This window comes from Diachasma alloeum, unplaced genomic scaffold, assembly GCF_001412515.2.
Source record: "Diachasma alloeum isolate Michigan unplaced genomic scaffold, Dall2.0 Dall_scaffold_00651, whole genome shotgun sequence".
NCBI lineage: Eukaryota > Metazoa > Arthropoda > Insecta > Hymenoptera > Braconidae > Diachasma > Diachasma alloeum.
In genome coordinates this window covers 168,047-191,064 of record NW_021680783.1, presented here as the reverse complement: position 1 = coordinate 191,064, position 23,018 = coordinate 168,047, and the positions used below count along the sequence as shown (strand labels likewise).

Here is a 23,018-nt window from a genome sequence, read left to right as displayed (position 1 = left end):
GGAAATCATGGAAAACCCCAGACGTACAGTCGGCCGATTGTGCAGAGCCCTAATGTGCCCCTCTTGTCAGTGTGACACTACACCGTGCCTACCTTCCGAAATTTTTGGGCGAGGGTGTTCCTATAGCGGTCACCCATTCAATTACTAACCGCGTTAAACGCAGCGGCACACGGAAGTCCGCCGAAGCAACACCTAACTCACCCAACCATTACAGTCGGCTACCTTTTTTTGTTTTATAGTAATATAAGAATGATCGGAAGAACAGTTTTCCTTGTTTATTAGGCTTTGAAAAAATTTGATACATGATAAAAATACAGACAGAATACAGAATATTTTTGAGTAAAAGCCACCACTATCAACATAGGTTTTCCGGAGTAGGCAGCTCATCACTGTACAATTCCACAAATTTTTCTAGAGGACATAGTTTACTACAGTCGGGTATTTTTATAGGGATTCTAGTCGATGGGATCCCTAAGTAATAATGAATCTATAATGATCAGTTTGTGAAAAATATATTTATCAATGAAATTCGTATATTGACCAATACAGGATTAAAACTCACGCAGACAAAATATCTATCATTATCCGTAAAAAATTCAACGAAAATGGCACTTGAATATTATGGAAGATGACTTTTACCAACACGCAGAAATTCTAACACCGAGAAGATATTCATATCGTGGCCAGCTAGCAATTCCATTTTAAATTCTGATTCTCCATTGTTCTCAACAACAACTAACATATTATTCATAAATTTCTTCAAAATCATTCCTGAAACAAGTAACAATGAGTTGATTAATCAGTTACTATCTTGTGGTCACTATATTTTGCGTTATGTAATGCTGGATCTAGCGTGATAATGGATTATCGAGAGTTACATGTCATTCGCGGAGGGGTGATTCAATATTTGATCCCTATATTGGGCTTTTCCATATTCGGTTCTTGACAAGTTGTTCACCCTTTTTTGCTTTCAGCATCGAACTAATAATTCCACAGTAGCCTTTCAATTGTTTTCCCTTTTTTTTTTATAGATTTTTCCCACATTTTTATGAGGTATCATATAACGCCGAACACTGCACTCTGTTTGACCAAAATCAGAATTAAGCGGAAACGGAACCCCTGGTCTGTATGAATTTTTAGAATTGTGTTTTCTCCTACAATTATTACTTTTTCATCACTAGGCCCGATAAACCGCGATTTTCTCCCTTCGCTCGGTTCCCAGGTGAGGATTAACAACTGGCCCAGGCCTGGTCAAGTCTTGGACCAGGACTAGACAAGCCTGTCCGAGGCTTGGTATCCAAGCCTATATCAATCCTGAAATGGAACATTGGTCCAAGCTAGGACTGAGGCTTGATCCAAGCCTTGGAATTAAGCTTAGACCAAGCCTGGTAATGTAGCTTGGACCGAGCTTGGAAAATACGATTGTTTGAAGCCTGGCATTTTGGATTGGTCCAAGCCTAATGATTTGGTTCCGCCAAGCTTGGAAATTTAGATTAAACCGAGCCTGGTAATCTATCGTTTACAATAAAAAGTCATATTATTCAATAAAAAAATACATATATTTTTTTCCGTTTGAACAATACAGAATATTTCGTTACAATAGTTATAAATAATGAAATAATATGATGAGGTAAGAATACTGGAGATGCTCCCTTGAATGAATATTAAGCTGAGTGTCGAGCTCTTTTTCTCTCAGCAGCCCCTCCATCTCGATCAGATGCAGCTGATAACCAGTCACTGGTTGTTGTCAATATTTTCATTTCTTCCTCTGATTTCTTGTACTTGGCTTTGAGAAAGTCTGCACAGAAAAGAATCAATTCGATAATGTGTCACGATTATAATTATAATTACTGCGAGTATTCTGAATAGCGATGGATTCAGAGGGAAATTTCCAAAAACATTTTTTGTAATTCATGGAAATTCCAACAAAAAAGATCTTTTGACGTTCTCTCGTAACATCCCTCATTACAGAGATGATGACACAATTGATAATTTGACAACGAACTTACAGTTTATCCTGTAAATATTTTTGAAACCCGCGTGTTGAGGAAAAAAAGGTCGAGGGACATTTTGCAGGAAATGGAAATTGACAAAATCTAATAAACGAACCTCTCATGCACTCGTAACTCATCGTTTTGCTGAAATTCTTCTTCGCAACTCCTCGTGTTGCACGACCAGCACCACTGTAGAGGAGTTGTACAGGCTTTTTGGTGAAGTGGAAGAGAATTTTTTTGGTGTCTGCCACAAAGTCATTTGACTCCGAAGTCTCATTAGCCATAAACTCCATCTGGAAAATATATGAAGAATGATTAAAGAATTGAATCTGATGGTTAATCCGTTAATAATCCAAACTAATTACCAAGGCAGCTCGACGTTTAGTGACTTCCTCCACATTCTCAGCATCTTTCAAATCCAACATGTTTTCCCATTTCTCAAAATCCTCTAGCGTATCGACTGGAATTTTCATCCCTAATTTATCTTGTGCCAAAACAAATTTCTCTCCAAGAGGCAACGTGGGAGTTTTCATGGATTGCTTCAATTCTTTTGTATGATTAGTCATATCCAATTGATGGCATCTCCTGAGGTTGTGTAACTCCGATTTATAATCATAAGACAAAAGGGCTAGAGATGTATCCAAGTAGTCAGCAAAAAACACTGGAAAGAATACACAGTTGTGAGCAAAATTGATGAATTTTGATTTGTCGTTTTATGTTCTTTTTCTACTATTGAATTTCGAGCATTTACTTTTAACAGGATCGTCTTCGTTCTTTTCTCGTATCTTTAGTAGATGGTCCTGGAACTGAACTCTAGGATGTACCCTATCTGAGGCATTTTTCGTAACTAGAAGAAGAAAAATAGTCTGATATATTTTACGAAAAGAAAGGTTGAATAACACAATTAAAAAATACCTTTCACTGGTCCCATCGAGTTTGCATCTCTTGAGGTACTGGGTATTGGAGCCAGAATTCCATCACTCTGGGGATCAACAGTGTTGCAAGATCGCTTTGGGGGAAGAACAATTGGCTCTTCGTCAATATTCTCGAGAGAATGAGAAGTCTTCAGCACACTTGAAGCGCGTTTCTTCGTAATGCTGAGTTCTGAGTCGACACTCTCTAACTCAGAATCAGTTTCTAGGCCTGAGCGAGTCTTATAGAGTTTCTNTTGCTGAAATTCTTCTTCGCAACTCCTCGTGTTGCACGACCAGCACCACTGTAGAGGAGTTGTACAGGCTTTTTGGTGAAGTGGAAGAGAATTTTTTTGGTGTCTGCCACAAAGTCATTTGACTCCGAAGTCTCATTAGCCATAAACTCCATCTGGAAAATATATGAAGAATGATTAAAGAATTGAATCTGATGGTTAATCCGTTAATAATCCAAACTAATTACCAAGGCAGCTCGACGTTTAGTGACTTCCTCCACATTCTCAGCATCTTTCAAATCCAACATGTTTTCCCATTTCTCAAAATCCTCTAGCGTATCGACTGGAATTTTCATCCCTAATTTATCTTGTGCCAAAACAAATTTCTCTCCAAGAGGCAACGTGGGAGTTTTCATGGATTGCTTCAATTCTTTTGTATGATTAGTCATATCCAATTGATGGCATCTCCTGAGGTTGTGTAACTCCGATTTATAATCATAAGACAAAAGGGCTAGAGATGTATCCAAGTAGTCAGCAAAAAACACTGGAAAGAATACACAGTTGTGAGCAAAATTGATGAATTTTGATTTGTCGTTTTATGTTCTTTTTCTACTATTGAATTTCGAGCATTTACTTTTAACAGGATCGTCTTCGTTCTTTTCTCGTATCTTTAGTAGATGGTCCTGGAACTGAACTCTAGGATGTACCCTATCTGAGGCATTTTTCGTAACTAGAAGAAGAAAAATAGTCTGATATATTTTACGAAAAGAAAGGTTGAATAACACAATTAAAAAATACCTTTCACTGGTCCCATCGAGTTTGCATCTCTTGAGGTACTGGGTATTGGAGCCAGAATTCCATCACTCTGGGGATCAACAGTGTTGCAAGATCGCTTTGGGGGAAGAACAATTGGCTCTTCGTCAATATTCTCGAGAGAATGAGAAGTCTTCAGCACACTTGAAGCGCGTTTCTTCGTAATGCTGAGTTCTGAGTCGACACTCTCTAACTCAGAATCAGTTTCTAGGCCTGAGCGAGTCTTATAGAGTTTCTCGAGTTTTTTCTGGGCTTTTTCGATTGTTGTTGTGGAAAAAAGATTATTCCATGAAGCAAAAATAATTTGGAAAAAGTAGTATCTAAATTAATGAGAATAAAATTCACCTGCTTTGCCCAAAATTTCAATCTCATAAATTTCCCACGAAGCGTTGAAGGGGCGTTCTTCTTTGAGCCATTTTTCAACTTTGATCCAATCTTTCTTAGGAGGATAGTAGCAGAAATCCTTTAATGTTACGTCAATTTTTTTCTGGATCCACCCATCAAGTACGACTTCAATGACCTTCTTTCCATCGTCAGTGAGTTCTCCCACAAATTCGACGAGACGATAGGGATAATTATTTATGCCTTGATCACTCATTGTCTAGAATATGAGGAAGAATAATTTCAATTGAGTGGACGTTGTTCACTCTGATTTTTAGGTTAATTTGATGATCTCATTTTTTTCACATTCATTGAGAAAAACTAATATTTCACTGCCGATGGATGAAAAAAAAATATGTTCAGTAAGTGAAAACATGAACTCACGTGAAACGCTGTAAATTACGTGTAGGTGAATATACTGTACACGTACACTTGTTCGTGGGACCACGAAAACAATTAAAATGGCGGTCTAAAAAATTTAATGGTGTTGCCAAATGAACGCCACAAGCGTCTTCTCACAACGCGAACAATTGATTCCGTCTCTCACTTCCACCAAATTTACTCTTTTCTCCATTCACGATTACCGGAAAGGTGATTATTGTTTAGTGTAGATGGCTTAGAGCAGAGCGAAAGAACAAGATCGTCCACCTTGTACCGTACGTCTCTGACTACATATGCTACCTACCCCCCCCTCACTTTCATGAAGTCACGACACCGTCCCCTCCACTGATACATGCATCGGTCGGGTCCGTCCGCTTATTTTCGTATCCTGAACTGTCGTTCACATTGCAACTGCAGTGACTTGTGCATGAAAACGGTCTTTGGTTCAATTGGAATGTGGAATCAATGATAAATTTGTTGTTCATCTTGTTTATTTTTTTATTATTATTCTTTAAAAATTCAAGTGCTCCTGAAAGACTAGCTGAGCATTTAAAAATCGCATTTAGTTGATTAAATGAATAAGAAAATTATTAGAAAGGAGTATGACATATATTTTTACACCGATTGTTAGTTTATAGCCTCAAAAATGCAAAAAAAAACTGTGTAATTTCAATTGGAATGTGGAATGAATGAAAAATTTATAGTTCATCTTGTTTATTCTTTTTATTGTTGTTATTTAAAAATTCAAGTACTTCTGATAGACTATCTGAGTATTTAAAAATCGCAATTAGTTTATTGGATGAATGAAAAAATTATGATAAAGGAGTGTGACATATTTTTAGATTGATTGTTGGTTTATAGACCCAAACAGACTGAAAAAAATGCAAAAAACTGGGTTCTTTCAAGTGGAATGTGGAATCAATAATGAATTCGTTGTTCATCTTGTTTATTCTTCTTTTTGTTATTATTTAAAAATTCAAGTGATCCTGAAAGACTATCTGAGTATTTAAAAGTCGTAGTTAGTTGATTGAATGAATGAGTAAATTATTATAAAGGAGTGTGAGATCTATTTTTAGAGAAGCTCCTGTAAGAAGTTGTAAATTTGAACTGTCAGGAGGCAAAAAATAGTTAAAATAAGTGGTTTCAATGATAATATTGATAGCTTTTTAAATTAATCATCCAGTCTATTCTAATCGATTTATAACAATTTGAATGTATTCTAGTGCTCTCTGTATATTTGTTAAACAGTTCAATTTCAATGATCAATAGTTGATGAATTAATGTTGTAAAATCTACAAAGGCATTCAAATTTTAATTCTCAGAAATATAAATTTTTTAGTTTCAAAGAATGTCAGTCATTTACACGAATTCTCCGATAACCATGTGAATTTAATCATTCCAGCATTTCCAAGAGATGGAATTTACTCAGGATCCCTGTGGAGTAGTGAAATTACATATTCTTCCTCTTGAATTATCAACTCCATGCATTTATATTTTACCTCATTGAGTGATAACAGTTCACGGGTATTAGACCACTTCTTGATTTGAAACACTCCAATTTGATGTGAAGGACACGGTGCACAAAATACATCCTTCGTTTCGCCAACTCTCAATCCCTCCATAAGGAAATTATTCGGATTCTCCACATGACTTGAGCCTTTTTCTTCCATCCACAATCCCGTAATCATAAATAGATCTCGATTGATTAATTGTACAACATTATTAGGCCGATTAGTACGTAAGATGAAGTTGTGAAAAGTGATAGACTCCAATGAGACAAAATTCTCCTCATTTTCCAGGATACCTTTATTAGTTTTCATTCTTTTTGCATCTCGAATCTGTTCACGCTTCTTTATCCTCACGTCTTCAGAAGCTTCAAGAGCATTGAGTCGATTTATAATTTGAGGTAATGGTTTGGCTGTGCTGCTAGCATAATTTTTCAACTTTCCAATATAATTCTCTCCCCAAAATGCTGAATAATCATATAGAGAAGTTTTAAAATACTCTGCGTCATCAGGTATGTGTAGTAGGTTGTGGAAAGTCATCGTCTGCGAATCATCCCCATAATAAAGTGGCAATATCTCAAAAAAACTCGTCAATAATTTTCTCGCAAATTTTGGATGATCCACGACCCACAGATTATTGCAGAGAATACGGCACGACACGTACAGTAACAGGAAGTGTTGATATCTTTCTTCATCAAGGACACATTTGAGTATTACACCACCTACATACAGTTGTAAAAATGCATACTGAGTTGCCTTCCATTGTGAAATGTCTTCGGCATCGAAAGTCTTTCGCTGGAACTCTGCAGGTACAAAAGGCGTCACAGAATCCATTAATACCTTGAAAATACGCACTTGAGTTGGCGTCAATTTATATGTATTCTTCTCTCTTTTTACCCACTTTTCACCAAGGATTTTCATCACATTAAAAAAAAAACAATGCATGATGTCTATGGGGACCTGTTTAACTGGATCGAACCCAGGGATGCTTAGTAGAGGTGACACGAGTGGCTCTTTCGTTCTTGCATCGGTCAGATGGTGATCAGGCTGAGCTTGGGTTTCAAATGTGTGTTTTGTTCGTAAGGTGCAATTCATTTTTGGATAAATTCGTTTTCTATTCCTGGTCTGACCTTCAGTCGTACACCTTTCACACCCATAGTAGGCAGTCGCACCTTTAATACATTTTAAAAACGCTCTAGCTGCACTATCAGCGATTATAGCTGATATTTGAAATTTATACTTTTTACCACCATTTTCAATGCCCTCATTAATCAATTTTGTCGATTCTTCCACAAAATCCTTCAAATATTCCGAAACATTTTTCGGTTTGGATTTTCCGTAGAATAATCCAACAACAAATGGAGTTGCCACGTAATGAGGGTGGAGAATTTTCATGGCAATTGGCCACATTTGATCCTTAGAATGGCGATAAACTTTCATTCCATCCACATGTACCACAACACGAATTGTCTCTTCTGTGTATACATCTGAAACAATTCGTTTCTGTAAGCCATTACTAATGCCAAGATAAACATATTTACCAATCTCATCCTTGAGAGTGAGTAGATTCCTCGTTTTTATTTTATGTTTGAATCCCAGCAATTTGTGAGCGGTTGATGGCAGATCTGTAAAGCACAGGCTCCTGAATATTTGTAATATTTCTGTCACAGCTTTCAATTTTATGGATCCTATATTATTGATAACCCATTGCCGTATCCTCTGCTTTAAATTAGGGCGTTCAGGAGATACTGCGGCCTGCTCTTGAGCCACTATCGGCTCCTCTGCAGTATCTTGTTCGCTCATGTAATTTCCTTGGTCCTCTTCGTAAAAAGCTGAGTTTTCTGCGGCACTTTCAACATGAATATCATTGAACGAAGGATCATCATCAAAATTCCAGTGAAATTGGTCCGTGTCATCTTTGAGGTTATATTCATCGATATCCAACCACTCATTTTCATTTTCTTCATTCAATGTAAATGATGATTCTTCATGTAACACCTCATCATGACAATTGTCAAAACTATTATTAGGCACATAAGACTCTTTAAATTTCTTCAAAACACGATGTTTTCTCACTCTTTCAGTCGATTTACGACTACTTCGCACTTTTGACGCCATAATTAGGCTTCAATTGCGCTTGGTCTAAATGCAGTGATCTTGAAAACGATTGGATATGAACTGGAACAAGATCGCAATCTCGAAGTCTCAGTATCAGTCTTCGATCGAGCCTGGTCCAAGCTTGGTATTATCCAGCTTGGTATCCAGTCATGAAGACAGCTTGAACCAAGACTTACCAGCAGGGTTGGATGTGGCATATGAGCCTGGTCATTGCCGATGCTTGAGTACCAGTCTTGGATCCAGCCCGGTCAAAGCCTAATACTTTCAAGGCTTGGATACCAGTCCTTGGTGCTCCTTGGTCCAAGACTTGATACCAGGCTTCAATGTGCCATATAAATCTGGTCTCCATCGAGGCTTGGACACCAGTCTTGGATCCAGCCTGATCGAAGCCTAGTACTTTCAAGACTTAGATACCAGTCTTGGATCCAGCCTGGTCGAAGCCTAGTATTTTCAAGGCTCGGATACCAGTCCTGGGTGCTCCTTGGTCTAAGACTTGTTACCAGGCTTCGATACGCCATATCACTCGGGTTATCATCAAGGCTTGAGTACCCCTCTTGGATATAGCCTGGTCCAAGCCTAGTAATCACGAGGCTTGGATACCAATCCTGAGCATAGGCTGGGCCAGGCCTGGTATCCGAGGGTGTTAGATGCAAGTCTTGGATATAGACTGGTAGGACCATCGATACAGGCGAGGGCCAGCCTATATAAGACAAGGCTTGGAAGTCTCGATTGTTCCAAGCTTGAACCGGTTGTCAAGGCTTGGCAATTCCTACCTGGGGTTAAATCGCGGTTTTCCGGCCTAATAACAAAAAATATTAATATTAATGAGAAAACAATTCTAAAAGTTGATATAGACAAAGGGTTCCGTTTCCCCTTAAGGAAATTGTTCTTCGAGTTCCCCTCGACCTTCAAAATTTATCGGATATTTCCGTCAAGCTTCCTGCAAAGAAACGAGTGTCAAGCTTTGCAGGCTAAAAATATTTCTGCAAAATTTGACACCATCATTTGTTTGCAACGAAACTTTCGAAGAATATCCGATAACTTTGAAGGTCTCGAGTAGAAATTTTAGTACTTGGCTGGCCAGGCCCTGGTCCGCTGTGTCTTAGAAAAGATCCGGCTCTGTTACGGTTACCACATCAGGGCCTGATAAGAAATGTAAAGGAAAGCATTATCAGGACCTGATTTTTAAACCTGATAAGGGCTGTGGCAGGCGACCCGGTTTCGCCCTTACCTGGCATAGACTTTGCTACAAATTAATAAATTGCTAACTGAATTAATAAATTGGGCCAAATATGAATAATAAATAAATAAAAAAATAGTGGTCCCAGAATAGGTGGGTCGAGAAAAAAAAGAAAAAAAATCACCCAGAGCGGGACTTGAACTCGGGACCCTCCGTGTAGTAGTTCTGTACCCTATCCACTCGACCACCGTATCATTCTTAAAAATGATCGTTTGTTTTGAGTATATCAATAATACTCCCAATAATATTGTAGTATTGAACTAAATCAAGAATAATATCAATTAGTATAATTTTCCTGATCATTATCCCCCCTCCCTTCCGACCCACCCCCCTTTACCATTTCCACCCCGACTCTTTGTTTGGTCAAAATTTTTCCAAGTCCCGTACGGCATGCCTTATCCAGACCTGATATTTGCCAGATCAGGTTCGCCGTACTGAACTTATAGAATTTTCGAAGTTAAGGATTCCCGGCATACCTTATCTGGTGCTGATCATGGCCGGATCGAGTTGGCCGTATCCGGTCTACTCAACAAGCACTCGTGTTCAATCAAAACATGCTGAAAAAGACTCCGGAATTCCCCTCATCAGACATGCCTGATGTAACTTTAATTTTTCTCTATTACGCTACGCTCGAAAGGCCCTGACTGGGGCATGATCAGGCATGCCTGCTTGAAATTTGAAATTTATTGGTAAGGTGAACATGCAATGGTCCCCTTCAGGTCCTGATCTGGCATGCCGTAATCAGGTATACCGTATCGATAGCGGAGCAGGGCCTTTTCTGCCAAAAGGCCTGCCTGACGAAATTTCTACTCGGGGTCCCGGGGTATTACAACAGATAATTTCATACTTTTTTATAACGAATTTTCTCATTTACAAAAAATTCTCGCAACATTTTTCTGTAAATTCTCTAGTTTTCGAGACAATTTCATATTTATCAATGAACACCTTCGACTGATCACTTGAATATAAAAAAATATTGTTTTCAATTAACAGCTCCAGGCACATTGTTTTCATTGTCGTAAAAAAATATGTCGAGAGAATCACTGTTTTCTTTAACAAGTCAAGACCATATTTAGTTACTCTAACACGAAAAATTGGAAACTTAAATTTGAACGATTACAAAGCTTCCATTCGGAAGCAATAATATTAGTCAATAAATTAAACTATCTGAAATTTGTGCCGGTAGATGATAATGACTTCATAACTCCCTACATTTCGTATTTCAAGGTCATCTGAGAGTTTTAAAATTATTATTTTTCAATCCTTTTTTGACTATAAAAAAACAATTCGGAAAGTTTAACATCGAGTTTCGCCATCATTTCACATGAATGATCGAATACGAAAATTGAAGAAAATGAGCAAAATCTCTATTGATAATTTTTCTATTGTTACCTCCACTCAAACATCTCAGTTTCATATTGTAGTTCAGCAGTTGAAAATCGAGAAGTGCAGCGTCTAATAATTGTCCATTGAGAAAAATCCCAGAAGCCCAGGAAGATTTAGCTCCATGGAATCTAGCGCCGCTAAACCAGCATAAAACTCGCTGAAATGTTTCATCTTAGTAATTGAAGTGCCGATCCAGTTAAAGAGTCTGTCCGCAAAGTTGCAGAATTTTTAAATTTCTTGTCGAATTTCGGCACGCTTCTTCACGGCGGCGTGCTACTGTTGAAACCTGTCATGAAATAAAGTGGCAATTTTTGTGGACGGAGAGAAAAATTCAATAAGAATTACCAGAAAGAAAACGTAAAAATTACGTTTCCGCGAGCGAAGTAAAATTCAATAAAAAGTGTGAGTCGGAACTGAAATTGTACGAATCGCCACGTAAATTCTATGATTTGTTCCGCAAAAATTAACCACCCGTCTGATGACTCACCGCTGTGGGGACAACGGGTCGTTCCGTAATTTTTCTCCAACGATTGAGAAATTTTACGGAACCGGACGTAGAAATGACAAGGTATCACAAGGTATCACAAGGCTAGCACAGCCGATGCATCACACTCGAATTTGGTCGACGAAAATTGGCAGCGGAAGTTTTTCGCGAATTAATTACGAAAATTTCGAATTTTTGTTTTTTTTTTGTTTTTTAAGGCTGTGCCAGGTTTTTATCAAGCTAGCACAGCTACACGGAAAATAGGGTAATGTTTTTTTTTCTTGGTTCTGAAAGGAGAGCAAACTCAGGAATGATGAGACCAAGTTTGCTCAACCCTCATAAACATTAATTAAACTCGTTATCAATAATACTTAGAAAAGTGGCCTCCCAGTGAACTCATCAGAGTATTTCTCCATTGTTTCGAATAGGGTAATTTCTTTTTCTTGGTTCCGAAAGGTGTGCAAACTCAGTAACGACGAGAACAAGTTTGCCCAACCCTTACAATTATTAGTAATAAAGTAATAATACTTTACAGAGTAATTCCCCGCTTAACTCACCAGGTCATTTTTCCAATATTTTAAGGAAAGTAATTTTTTTTTCTTTCTTTCTGATAGGTGTGCAAACTCGGTAATTATGAGAACAAGTTTGTTCACCCCGCATGAGCATTAATTAAACTCATTATCATTAATACTGTGTAAAGTCACTGCCCAGTTAACTCACCAGGTCATTTTTCCATTGTTTTAAGGAAAGTAATTTTTTTTTCTTGGTTCTGAAAGTTGTGCAAACTCTGGAATTATGAGAATAAGTTTGCTCACCCCTCATGAGCATTAATTAAACTCATTATCATTAATACTGTGCAAAGTCACTGCCCAGTTAACTCACTAGGTCATTTTTCCATTGTTTTAAGGAAATTAATTTTTTTTTCTTGGTTCTGAAAGGTGTGCAAACTCGGGAATAATGAGAACAAGTTTGCTCACCCCTCATGAGTATTAAGTGAACTCATTATCATTAATAAGGTGAGCAAACTTGTTCTCATCATTCCCGAGTTTGCACACCTTTCATAACCAAGAAAAAAAAATTAATTTCCTTAAAACAATGGAAAAATTACCTGGTGAGTTAACTGGGCAGTGACTTTGCACAGTATTAATGATAATGAATTGTCATCTGGCCACATGGGAAGACTGGTCTAACTCAATTCCTGGAGTTCTTGAACAATCAGCACACGAGCATCAAGTTCACCATGGAAATTGAGCAGGACAGATGTCTTCCTTTTCTGGATGTTCTGGTTCGGCGCAACGAGGATGGCACTCTGGGCCACCAAGTATATCGCAAGCCAACACACACAGGCAGGTATCTCAATGCTACCTCCCATCACCACCCCTCCCAGAAACACTCCGTTATCAGCTCTCTCATGTATAGAGCACTTACAATTTCTCAACCCTCAAACGTTGACAGTGAAGTTGAACATCTTGAGACAGCTCTGACCACGAATGGGTATAACATCCAACAAATTCGAAAGGTCAAGCAAAAGCTACAGAGCAAGCTCTCATCTCTCCAAGAGGAGACTGTTCCTGAGGAAAACCAGGAAAGACCTAAAATGGCCCTCCTCCCCTATCTGAGAGGCACAACAGAACGCATCAGCAGAGTACTCGGTAAACATAACATCCGAACGATCTTCCAACCCCCAAAGAAGATCGGACAGATGCTGCCGAGCGCGAAGGATCCAAGACCAGCCTTGAGTACACCAGGAGTGTACGAGATCCCTTGCTCATGCGGGAAAGTGTACATTGGAGAAACCGGGAGGAAGATCAGTACACGGATCAAAGAACACCAGCGGTGCTCCAAATACGGTCACTTAGAACAGTCTGCCCTGGCTGAACACTGGATGGATACTGGACATACTATCCACTACGACCAAGCCAAAATGCTGGCCAAGTCTCAAGGGTATTTCGAAAGGAAATACCGAGAGGGTTTGGAGATCCATAAAAACCCTAACAACCTCAACAGGGACAGAGGATATCAAGTGAACCCCATTTGGAAAACCGTCCTCCCGGTTTTTTAATTGACCAGCTGATCAATTAAAAACATATGATTGGCGGACCCCCCCCCTTCCCCTTCTCCCACCACCACAAGGGAAGGTATATAAGGACTGCCCCCACACATCGGAGCTCAGAATCGGAGCTCATAGCCCTGAAGATGCAGACTGCAATGTTTGCGAAACGTCGGCGCAATGCTGAAACTCAACGCGGCATCCACCCGGAAGCCAACCACGTCAATGATAATGAGTTTAATTAATGCACATGAGGGGTGAGCAAATTTGTTCTCATCATTCCCGAGTTTGCACACCTTTCAGAACCAAGAAAAAAAATTAATTTCCTTAAAACAATGGAAAAATGACCTGGTGAGTTGACTGGGCAGTGACTTTGCACAGTATTAATGATAATGAGTTCAATCAATGCTCATGAGGGGTGAGCAAAGTTGTTCTCATCATTCCTGAGTTAGCACACTTTTCAGAACAAAAAAAAAAAATTAATTTCCTTAAAACAATGGAAAAATGACCTGGTGAGTTAACTGGGCAGTTACTTTGCACAGTATTAATGATAATGAGTTTAATCAATGCTCATGAGGGGTGAGCAAACTTGTTCTCATCATTCCCGAGTTTGCACATCTTTCAGAACCAAGAAAAAAAAATTAATTTCCTTAAAACAATGGAAAAATGACCTGGTGAGTTAACTGGGCAGTGACTTTCCACAGTATTAATGATAATGAGTTTAATTAATTCTCATGAGGGATGAGCAAACTTGTTCTCATCATTCCTGAGTTTGCACAACTTTCAGAACCAAGAAAAAAAATTACTTTCCTTAAAACAATGGAAAAATGACCTGAGTTGAAATGAGTTGACTGGGCAGTGACTTTGCACAGTATCAATGATAATGAGTTCAATTGATGCTCATGAGGGGTGAGCAAACTTGTTTTCATCATTCCTCAGTTTGCACACCTTTCAGAACCAAGAAAAAAAAATTACTTTCCTTAAAACAATGGAAAAATGACTTGGTGAGTCAACTGGGCAGTTACTTTGCACAGTATTAATGATAATGAGTTCAATTGATGCTCATGAGGGGTGAGCAAACTTGTTCTCATCATTCCCGAGTTTGCACACTTTTCAGAACCAAGAAAAAAAAATTAATTTCCTTAAAACAATGGAAAAATGACCTGGTGAGTTAACTGGGCAGTGACTTTGCACAGTATTAATGATAATGAGTTTAATTAATGCTCACGAGGGGTGAGCAAACTTGTTCTCATCATTTCCGATCAATATTTATCAGCTGTTGGAGTAGAGAACTCCGTCTCACTTCGGGAACTTGTAGAAAAGCATATCGGAATCATTCTTAGCTGGTGCGGAATTCACCACAAAGGGCTGATAGAGCCAAAACTTAGCCGTCATTACAAATTCAAGAAACAATTTCGTTGTGTCATAATCAGTACTGTGCGCAGAAACGGCCTTTGGATTATATATGTTTCCCAGAAATTGCCCATACCTTTCGCGAATGTGAATACCTAGTTCATTTGCATGGTCCGCTCCTTTCTCAAGAAAATATGCAAACAGAAATCAATGAGCATGCAAAGACATGATTGATCTGATAAAAGACAGAAAGTGGTCCAATTTACAGAAGTTAGGTGTCCATAATCATAAGGAAAATTCCATTTTACATATTGGCTGGTTGGAAATAGTTCGTAAGGTTTATTCATTGGAGTTCGATCTCCATGGCGGAAAATTTGAAATCAAAATGGCTTGTGAATATTCACTGATAGAAAACGTGGAAAGATTTAGTTGCTGTTACCTAGACTTCTTAACTACTAATGCCATTCATCAACTATGAACGAATGGTGTTTACGAATAGTGGTGAACAGACTCCAAGGGTTAATCCCTCACTAGGGTCACCGTCTAGCAGGGAAGTCGAGCGGAATATCGGACGGTTTCACCTTTCGTACCTGCGAGGCTCACTGAAGCTATAAACTTCCCCGAGGCCATTTTGCGAGAAAAACTGTGCGGAATTCGTAGAATTTTTTGAATAGGTTTTTTCAACCGTTGTAATTATTTCCAAAATTCAGATGACAATGGGTTGGCCAAGCGGTCTTCAGCAATTTTATTAGTGATGCCGTCAGACATTTCACGAGATATCACGAGACAATATTTTGGAGGAAGTGTCTGAGTCTCAGTGAAAACAGCATGAGACCACGTTTTCTCGGGCCATGCGTATTGCGACGCCTGGGAGAATTAAGCGATTGAAGAGAAATTATTTGTCTCAAACAAATATGTTTCAGATATTAGAATTTTATTTTCAGTATAGGATTTTCGAGTCGGTAGGAGAGGAACCAAAATTGTTCTCGACATTTGTTTACAATTAAAATTTATGGAAAAAATTGGATAGTCCAGACCGGTATTGGAACCCGGGACCGTCCGATTATGCATCGGTTGCCCTCGCGGCTGAGCTATCCGGCTTCTAGCCGCTTCTTCATTTTGATTTTCTTGTACTTATCGAGCTCTGCCACCCTTCATACAGCAATCATTTTTCACAGGAGACAGGAGATTATATAACGTTCCACATCTTGTGACGTTACAGGATATTCTTGGATAGGATTTTGGAGTAGGTAGAAGAGGAACCAGGATAATTCTCGGTGTTAGTTTACAAGAAAAATTTGAACAATTTTCGTACTGCACACTCGTGATTTCTAGCCTGCAAAACTTGACACACTTGTTTTTTGATAACTCCCCTGTAACCTGTAGCCCGGTTTCAATGCTTTTATCTTCAAAACTTAAATCGTTTCATTTCAATAATCATCAATTCTCTTTGACATTCTTTTCAACATTTCCGAATTTCTCAATCATCCCTAGACTGTCCTAATGCTTTCACTGAAAACTAAACTTTATATTTTAAACAGTGGATAGCTCTTGACCTGAATAACCCACGTTGTCCAGTGCACTCATCACCTTTCTGCCTTTTATTGTACCCGAACCTTCATAATCCCTCAAATATTTTCGTTCCAGAATCTGTATCGGGGAACGGGCCCAACGCGTGCCAGTGCCTCCCCCTTAACGCCGTCCCAGATAGGAAAAAGCGAACGGGCCGAGCTCGGTCCAAGCCCGGCGACAGGGCTGCCGAACTTCGGGGCCCGTTCCTCCGCCGGGACCGCGCCAGACTTGGTTGAGACCTGGAATGATAACATAGGGCCAGGCCTGGGCGCCGATCTCGGCCCACCATTGGTTGGCAGTCGTTGGCCAGACTCAATTAAATATTACTTAATTACGGAATATGATGTCAGTGATTGAAATACAAATAATTGAATCTTAATCCTGAGCATTCGTATCAGGTTCATGGAAGAAAAAAATCACTACCGGCATGCGATTGGCGCCCGGCTGGCTACCAAACTGTCCATGACAATTATCAATAATAACAAAAACAAGATGATCAACTTTTTTTAGGATGATTTTTAGTTTTAGTTGCGTCCTATCAACGAAAGCCTAACACAATCATCGCTGAAAAACCGATTTTGTTAACTTAAAATATTACCCTAACGTGGGCTCGAACCCACGACCTCACGACTACTAATCTGACGCCCTAACCACTAGCCTACCGCGCAATTCGTTAAACCTCTATTAAATCGTCCATATTAATTTCATCTGGGTTTTTTTCGACTTGAACGTTTTATTATTAATTACAATAATAATTGTAACAATGATGATTAATGTTGAATGACGATTTTTCTTCTTTTCGTAATAATTAGCGAATAATGTGACTTCAATACCTACAATGTCACCATATTTTTACGATTACACCCTTAAAATTTTACTTTCAAGATTCCACCCTTACCGTTCAACCCTCACAATGTCAGCCTTATGATTTTTTCGCCCCTTTCCATTATTGCGATTTAACCCTTACAATTTTACTCTTCAGATATTACCCTTATGATTCCACCCCTATGATTCCATTCTCATCATCTTACCCTTCCGACTTAACCTTTACAGCTACAGCAACGGCTGGAGCCCAATGACCAAGCTTCGGGCCACCGCTGGCTGGGACTTGGATATCGGGCTCCGGCATGTTCGGCCAAGGCTGGGCCAGATCTGTCAACTACGGCTAGGTTACCCGCCCTTCCCCTGAGGGTCAAGCCCTGGTCCCCAGGCATGGCCGAACCTCGGTCCAAGCTTGGCCGTCAAGACCTGGAAACCCAGGGTTGTACCAGACTTGGCCCGTTTTTCCAACACAGGCGTTTCCCACCTGGGATTGACAACCTCCCGAATTTTCCACCGCATTTCACAAATCAGAGTATAGTCCTTCCCATCCTGAATATTTTCCTCGAATCATTGGCAAATTTGAACGTGTACCTTCTCTCCACCACTTTTCCATTTCAACTATTACATTTCAAACTTATCACCCAAAATCATTTTGTAAATCAGTATACACCTGACTCTCAGAGAAGAAACACCTCAATGGAGGTATATCCATCCACATAATTGTAACACCCGTCATATTGGTAAAATATATTTTGAGTTGTGAATATTTGTGCGTGAGTGATTATTCGTAGTTTCCATCATCTCCAAGTCTTCTCACACCTGACATTTTTCTAACAAACTCCTTTCGCACCCTCTAATAATCAACTACATAACGATTAATTCGACATGTATCAAAAAATTGCATTGCTCTGTAGAGGGCAAATCTCTGGAATTGACAACTCCAGGGAATTCAAACCGAATACAATATTGATGAAATTTAAAATAACTACTCACCACATTCACGAACTTGTATTCTAATGCACTACAGTAGAGTCTCCCTATTATTTTGCCCTTGGGACTGAGAATTCGGCGTACTGAAACAGCCTGGGACCCCCCACATTTCCGTGGAGGGCGTGACTTGAGAAGAGAGAAACAGAGAGAAGAGAATGGAATCTGTCTGTTTCACTTTTCCTGTTGTGGGAGCAACCATAACCTCAACCTGTCAAATGAAATGAAATCCAGAGGGTGAAATGATTAGAATGGCTCTTTGGTCTGTTTAATTGTTTTTATTATCAAACACCACAGTGCTCTATCCACCAAGATGTTCACTGGTTTCACCAATCTTTTTCTTGATTGAGAAAGAACATTTTCGAGCTCGTTTTTCCATTTCTCGAGTTTGTCTTTTTGTTTCACCGACGACTTCACAGTAGCCTCGTGAATGTTGAGATTTTCAGCAATTGCTGAAACTGGAGTCCCACTTGTTACCTCCCCTACGGCTTTTATTTTAATGTGTAACTCCTCTGAAACTGGAGATTTCCTTTTCAAATTTGTTTTCACCGGGGACATGTTGAGGTTATAAACGACAAAACACGAGGCTATACATAACACATGACGGGTGGCACCGAAGAGTCCCACTGCGCGTTCCCGTCGCGCAGCGGGACACACTACACACGCACTTACCACGACACGTGAACGGCCTCAGTGGTAGGGGAAGGCAACTTCCCCAACTAAAATCATAGGGAGTAAGAATAATAGGGGGACTCTACTGTAGTTACTTCAAATGGTCGTAGAAGGAGAAAAATTGAAGAATACAGAATTATTGACATCATTTCAGTACGAAAAAATTGAAGCAATTCCCTCAAGGTGTTTATTGAAAAACAGTCCAAAATATATCAAGAATTTCCTGCCACTTCACACAGTGGTGTTCCAAAATGGACTAATAATTGCGCTTTATGTAGTCCTCGCCACGAAAAAATGGTCGTGGCTGGGTATCCCCACTCCCTCCAATTTAGCTGCGACTCGATGTCTCCCACCACTCAGATCCAAGACTGTTCTTTCCTGGCGACGATAATACCTTAGCTGGAGTGGCACATCTAGTGGGGGAAAAACTCAAACTCTTTCTGGTTTCTAAATTCTCTAAATGTTTCTCTAAAGTTTCTAAATGTTTGTCGTAACCATCAGAAATATCCCTAGAAGAATTCGAACAGTTAGTAGGACAAAATATAATCTATTGCAGGGATGCGAAAAAATTACATGACACGTCACTGACCGGTCATATGACACGTCAGTGACGGTCATATAACACGGCCAACCATGACCATTTATTGTCACAGATGACACAAACTGTTTTACCCCGTGACCGTCACATCCCATCTAATTAGCGGCATCCCAGGTGGAGGCAACTAGTTCGAAATTCGAAAATTCCCCATGATTACCTCCATGGATGGACAATCACAAAGCGTCAACATGCGTATCAGTTGTATTTCAGTTTAAAAAAGGAAAATCAGTGGCGAGTTTATTGACTAAGTGTGATTTTTCTCACTGGGAATGGTCGAACAGTTGAAATCAATGACTAAAGTAAATGATTTCGCACCAACTTTTCATCACAATTTTTGACATGATATTCATTTGAAAATGATACACAATTTTGAAACTGGATACTCTACGGAAATTTTCAACTTTTGGAGAAGGAATGTATTTACCCAAAAGCCAAATAAATGTCTCACGAGAACAATTACTACTACGAAAATTATCATGTTTTAAATAAATAAATATTCTATTTTGTCCATAAGTAAATTGATTGATTGCACACGAAAAAAATCACTTCAGGGGAACATAGAGTTTTTCGGTAGAACTAATTGTTTCTCTCAGTGCAGAGATCGCCAGGTAAAAAATATTCCATCGATAGTATGCCTCTACCACATCAGTGGTTAATGAAAAAAAAACATAATTTTGATTACTTGCGTAATCTATTATTTGAGATTACTTGCGGAATCGTGGAGAGGTAAGCGCGGCAAATACGAATGGAGTTGGGAGGATACATTTCGCTATGCACGGAGAAAAATATACCAGAGAAATTACTGTGCTGAGAAAAATTCCTGTAGCGTGCAGCAAAAATTCGGGTGCTGGCACGGTAATTTTTCCGGGTCCGTCTAAATGAACCGATTTTACCGTGCAAGCATACACTGATAGACAGGATTAGTTATTGTTAACAAATGGATTTGGTTGATGGCTAGGGTCTATTTGGTCTCACCAAATGTTCATTCGTTAATAGTTAACGAATGCATATTTGAGAAGTCTTGTTTGATTCGCCTTTCACCTTTCAAGTGAACCATTCGTTAACTATTAACGAATATTTATTTGGCCATATTCAACTCCACCATTCGTTAATAGTTAACGAATCTCGTTTGGAATAAATGAATCATTCTATCAATGTAGTAATTTTTGTGGTATTTTTCCCTCCGTTCGGGAAGGAACATAACAGCTGAGTGAATTAGTACTGCCAACTTGTACCTCGAACGGCAGGATGTTGATACTTTCTCTATGCATATTAATCATTTTCCAATTATCTAAAAGATAAGCTAGAAAAATAAAAAAAAGGCTTGAAGTATGTGGGAAAAAAAGGAAAGTTTTTTAAAAAAAATTTCAAACACAAAAATGGTTGAAATAAATTGAAAATTTGTCATTGAAATGTCTTTTTTTTTTGTTCAGCGATTGGTTTTCTGCAAGAGAACAATAGGTTCCCCTTCGTCTCACCTCACATGCCCGCCACGCCATAAATACCTTAACGAAAAACTTATATATACGTCCGGACAGGGTCTAAAAATTGCATTTTCGGCTTTTTTGGGTCATTATGGGTTGCTATAACACAAAAAATCCAGAACTCACATTTGAACGATTACAAAGCGTCCATTCAGGAGCAATAATTAAATTCAAAGATAATGAATGGACAAATTCCTCGGTAATTGAGGAAGACATTACACAAATTCCCTCTAGATTCCACATATTCCCTGGAAACGAGGTTGTCACCGTAGTTTCCGAGGAAATATTTTTCCCTCCATGAATTGATGAGGAGAATCTCAGGGTGATTGACATCGAGTGACGGTTCGCACTCGAGTGATTGGTGAGAGCGTTCGTGCATTATTGAACGAAATAAGATTTTCGAGGGATTCTCCCGAGCAGTTTATCCACCCTCCAAGAGTGAATTTATGAAATGTTCAGAATATGTCTGTTATGAATGGCAATTGCCTTCACACGGGTATATCAAGGAGATGCAATATGTAATTTCAATTTATGATTTCATCTGGAGCGAGTACAAGTATCAAGTGGGTTGGTAGGGACTCGTGCCAAAAACATTTGTTGCCTGAGGTGCTGACAGTATTTACACAGCACGGTGAGAGGTTCAAGGAGTGGGTGGAACTGTTGTTCACAAGCCTGTTTAGAACATGACGGGATCAATACTTTGGGGACAGGTTAAAATGAAGAATTTGATAATTCTAATGTAAAAACTAAAGTCTTCAAGACGTCTCAAGGAACTTCCGCAGTAAGTATATGGGAGTAGAATGAAATGGACTGCAGAGCTGAAATTTTGAGAATATATTCTTTGAGTGATTACAAATATCCTCTCGAAGTCCCAAAACGTTGAACCACGTAGACTGTTGAGGAGAAAATATGAAAAAAGTGTCATTAACATAGAGTTTTATGACACCACTTTTTCAAAAATCACAAAAAAATAATCGACAATGGAATAAAAATCCAAACGCTTCACGAATAGAACCGTATATATTTGGGGAATATATCCCGCCAATTTCATTAGCCGTCACCACGGGGATTATTTGAAATTATTGAAAATGTATGGCATAGTTTGGGATTTTAGTTACGTAGAGTAAGCTGATGGCTGAACATGGCAATGTTGAGGGAGGTTAGAGTGCGCACGACGAAGGCCATCGTGTGAACTCAGCCAAAGCATATACTATAGATTCTATAGTACAGTATAGGATTTTATCGGGAGAGAAGAATACCAACTGCGTCGAACAAAAATGCCTGATTGTCAAATCTCATGAAAATTTTTATTTGTTAAAAAATTCGGATAAACAATATTGTGGAATAAAAATCATTTGGAATTGATGAATCATGAATAATAAGTGTAAAAAAACCTAAACGACGAAATTTCAATCCACCCATTAACTTTTCCCATTTCGTTATTTTTTTTTTTCAAAGGATGCAGCGAAGTGTCAGAACCTTTGATATTTTCCCCCACTCCATAGTCCCAAAATTCACTGCGAAAGTTCCTTAAGGATGTTCAGCCAAAACCCACATTATTCACCATAATTTTGATATTTCCGGAGTCGAATATTAGGACCTGAATTCCCCCTTGAACACCTATCATGAGTAGGAGGACCAGGATGAAGTTAGGGTGTATTTACATTAAAAAAGACCCCCTAGTTTTCGCCTGAACGTGCGAGTTATTTCCAAACTCCGAGGGTTCAGGAGAAAAACAGGAGGTGTGTTAAACCTATTTATCGCCTGCACCCCCTAAAATGTTTTCCACTCCATCCCTCCTGGAAAGAACTTACAAACCCTTTCGAGGTATTTTTTTTTATTTTTAATTATTAACATGAGAAGTACGGGTGAAAATTAAGGTCATACTCAAGCGTGATATATAAGGGTCAAAAATAACGGTCAGAAACGACAGTCAAAAATAAGGGTGGGAATTTCAGTAATTTTCACCGCAAACAGAAATGAACAAAATAGTGAGCTAGTCAATCATCCTGGCTATCAGGGTTAATTCAGGGG

At 38.9% G+C, this 23,018-nt stretch overlaps 2 protein-coding genes across 2 annotated transcripts; both read right to left on the bottom strand.

Annotated features, from left to right (window-relative positions):
- Positions 1-1,664: 1,664 nt before the first annotated feature.
- Positions 1,665-3,037, bottom strand: LOC107043984. Its single transcript, XM_015265714.1, has 5 exons — positions 2,910-3,037; positions 2,746-2,841; positions 2,360-2,655; positions 2,110-2,287; positions 1,665-1,798 (listed from the first exon to the last, which is right to left on the bottom strand). Exons 1-5 carry the CDS (start codon positions 2,923-2,925, stop codon positions 1,665-1,667), a joined length of 720 nt encoding a protein of 239 aa, XP_015121200.1. The 5' UTR covers positions 2,926-3,037.
- A 94-nt stretch (positions 3,038-3,131) lies between these two features.
- On the bottom strand, positions 3,132-4,549 carry LOC107043973. The gene is made up of 5 exons (XM_015265700.1): positions 4,297-4,549; positions 3,937-4,218; positions 3,773-3,868; positions 3,387-3,682; positions 3,132-3,314 (listed from the first exon to the last, which is right to left on the bottom strand). Exons 1-5 carry the CDS (start codon positions 4,547-4,549, stop codon positions 3,132-3,134), a joined length of 1,110 nt encoding a protein of 369 aa, XP_015121186.1.
- Positions 4,550-23,018: the final 18,469 nt, after the last annotated feature.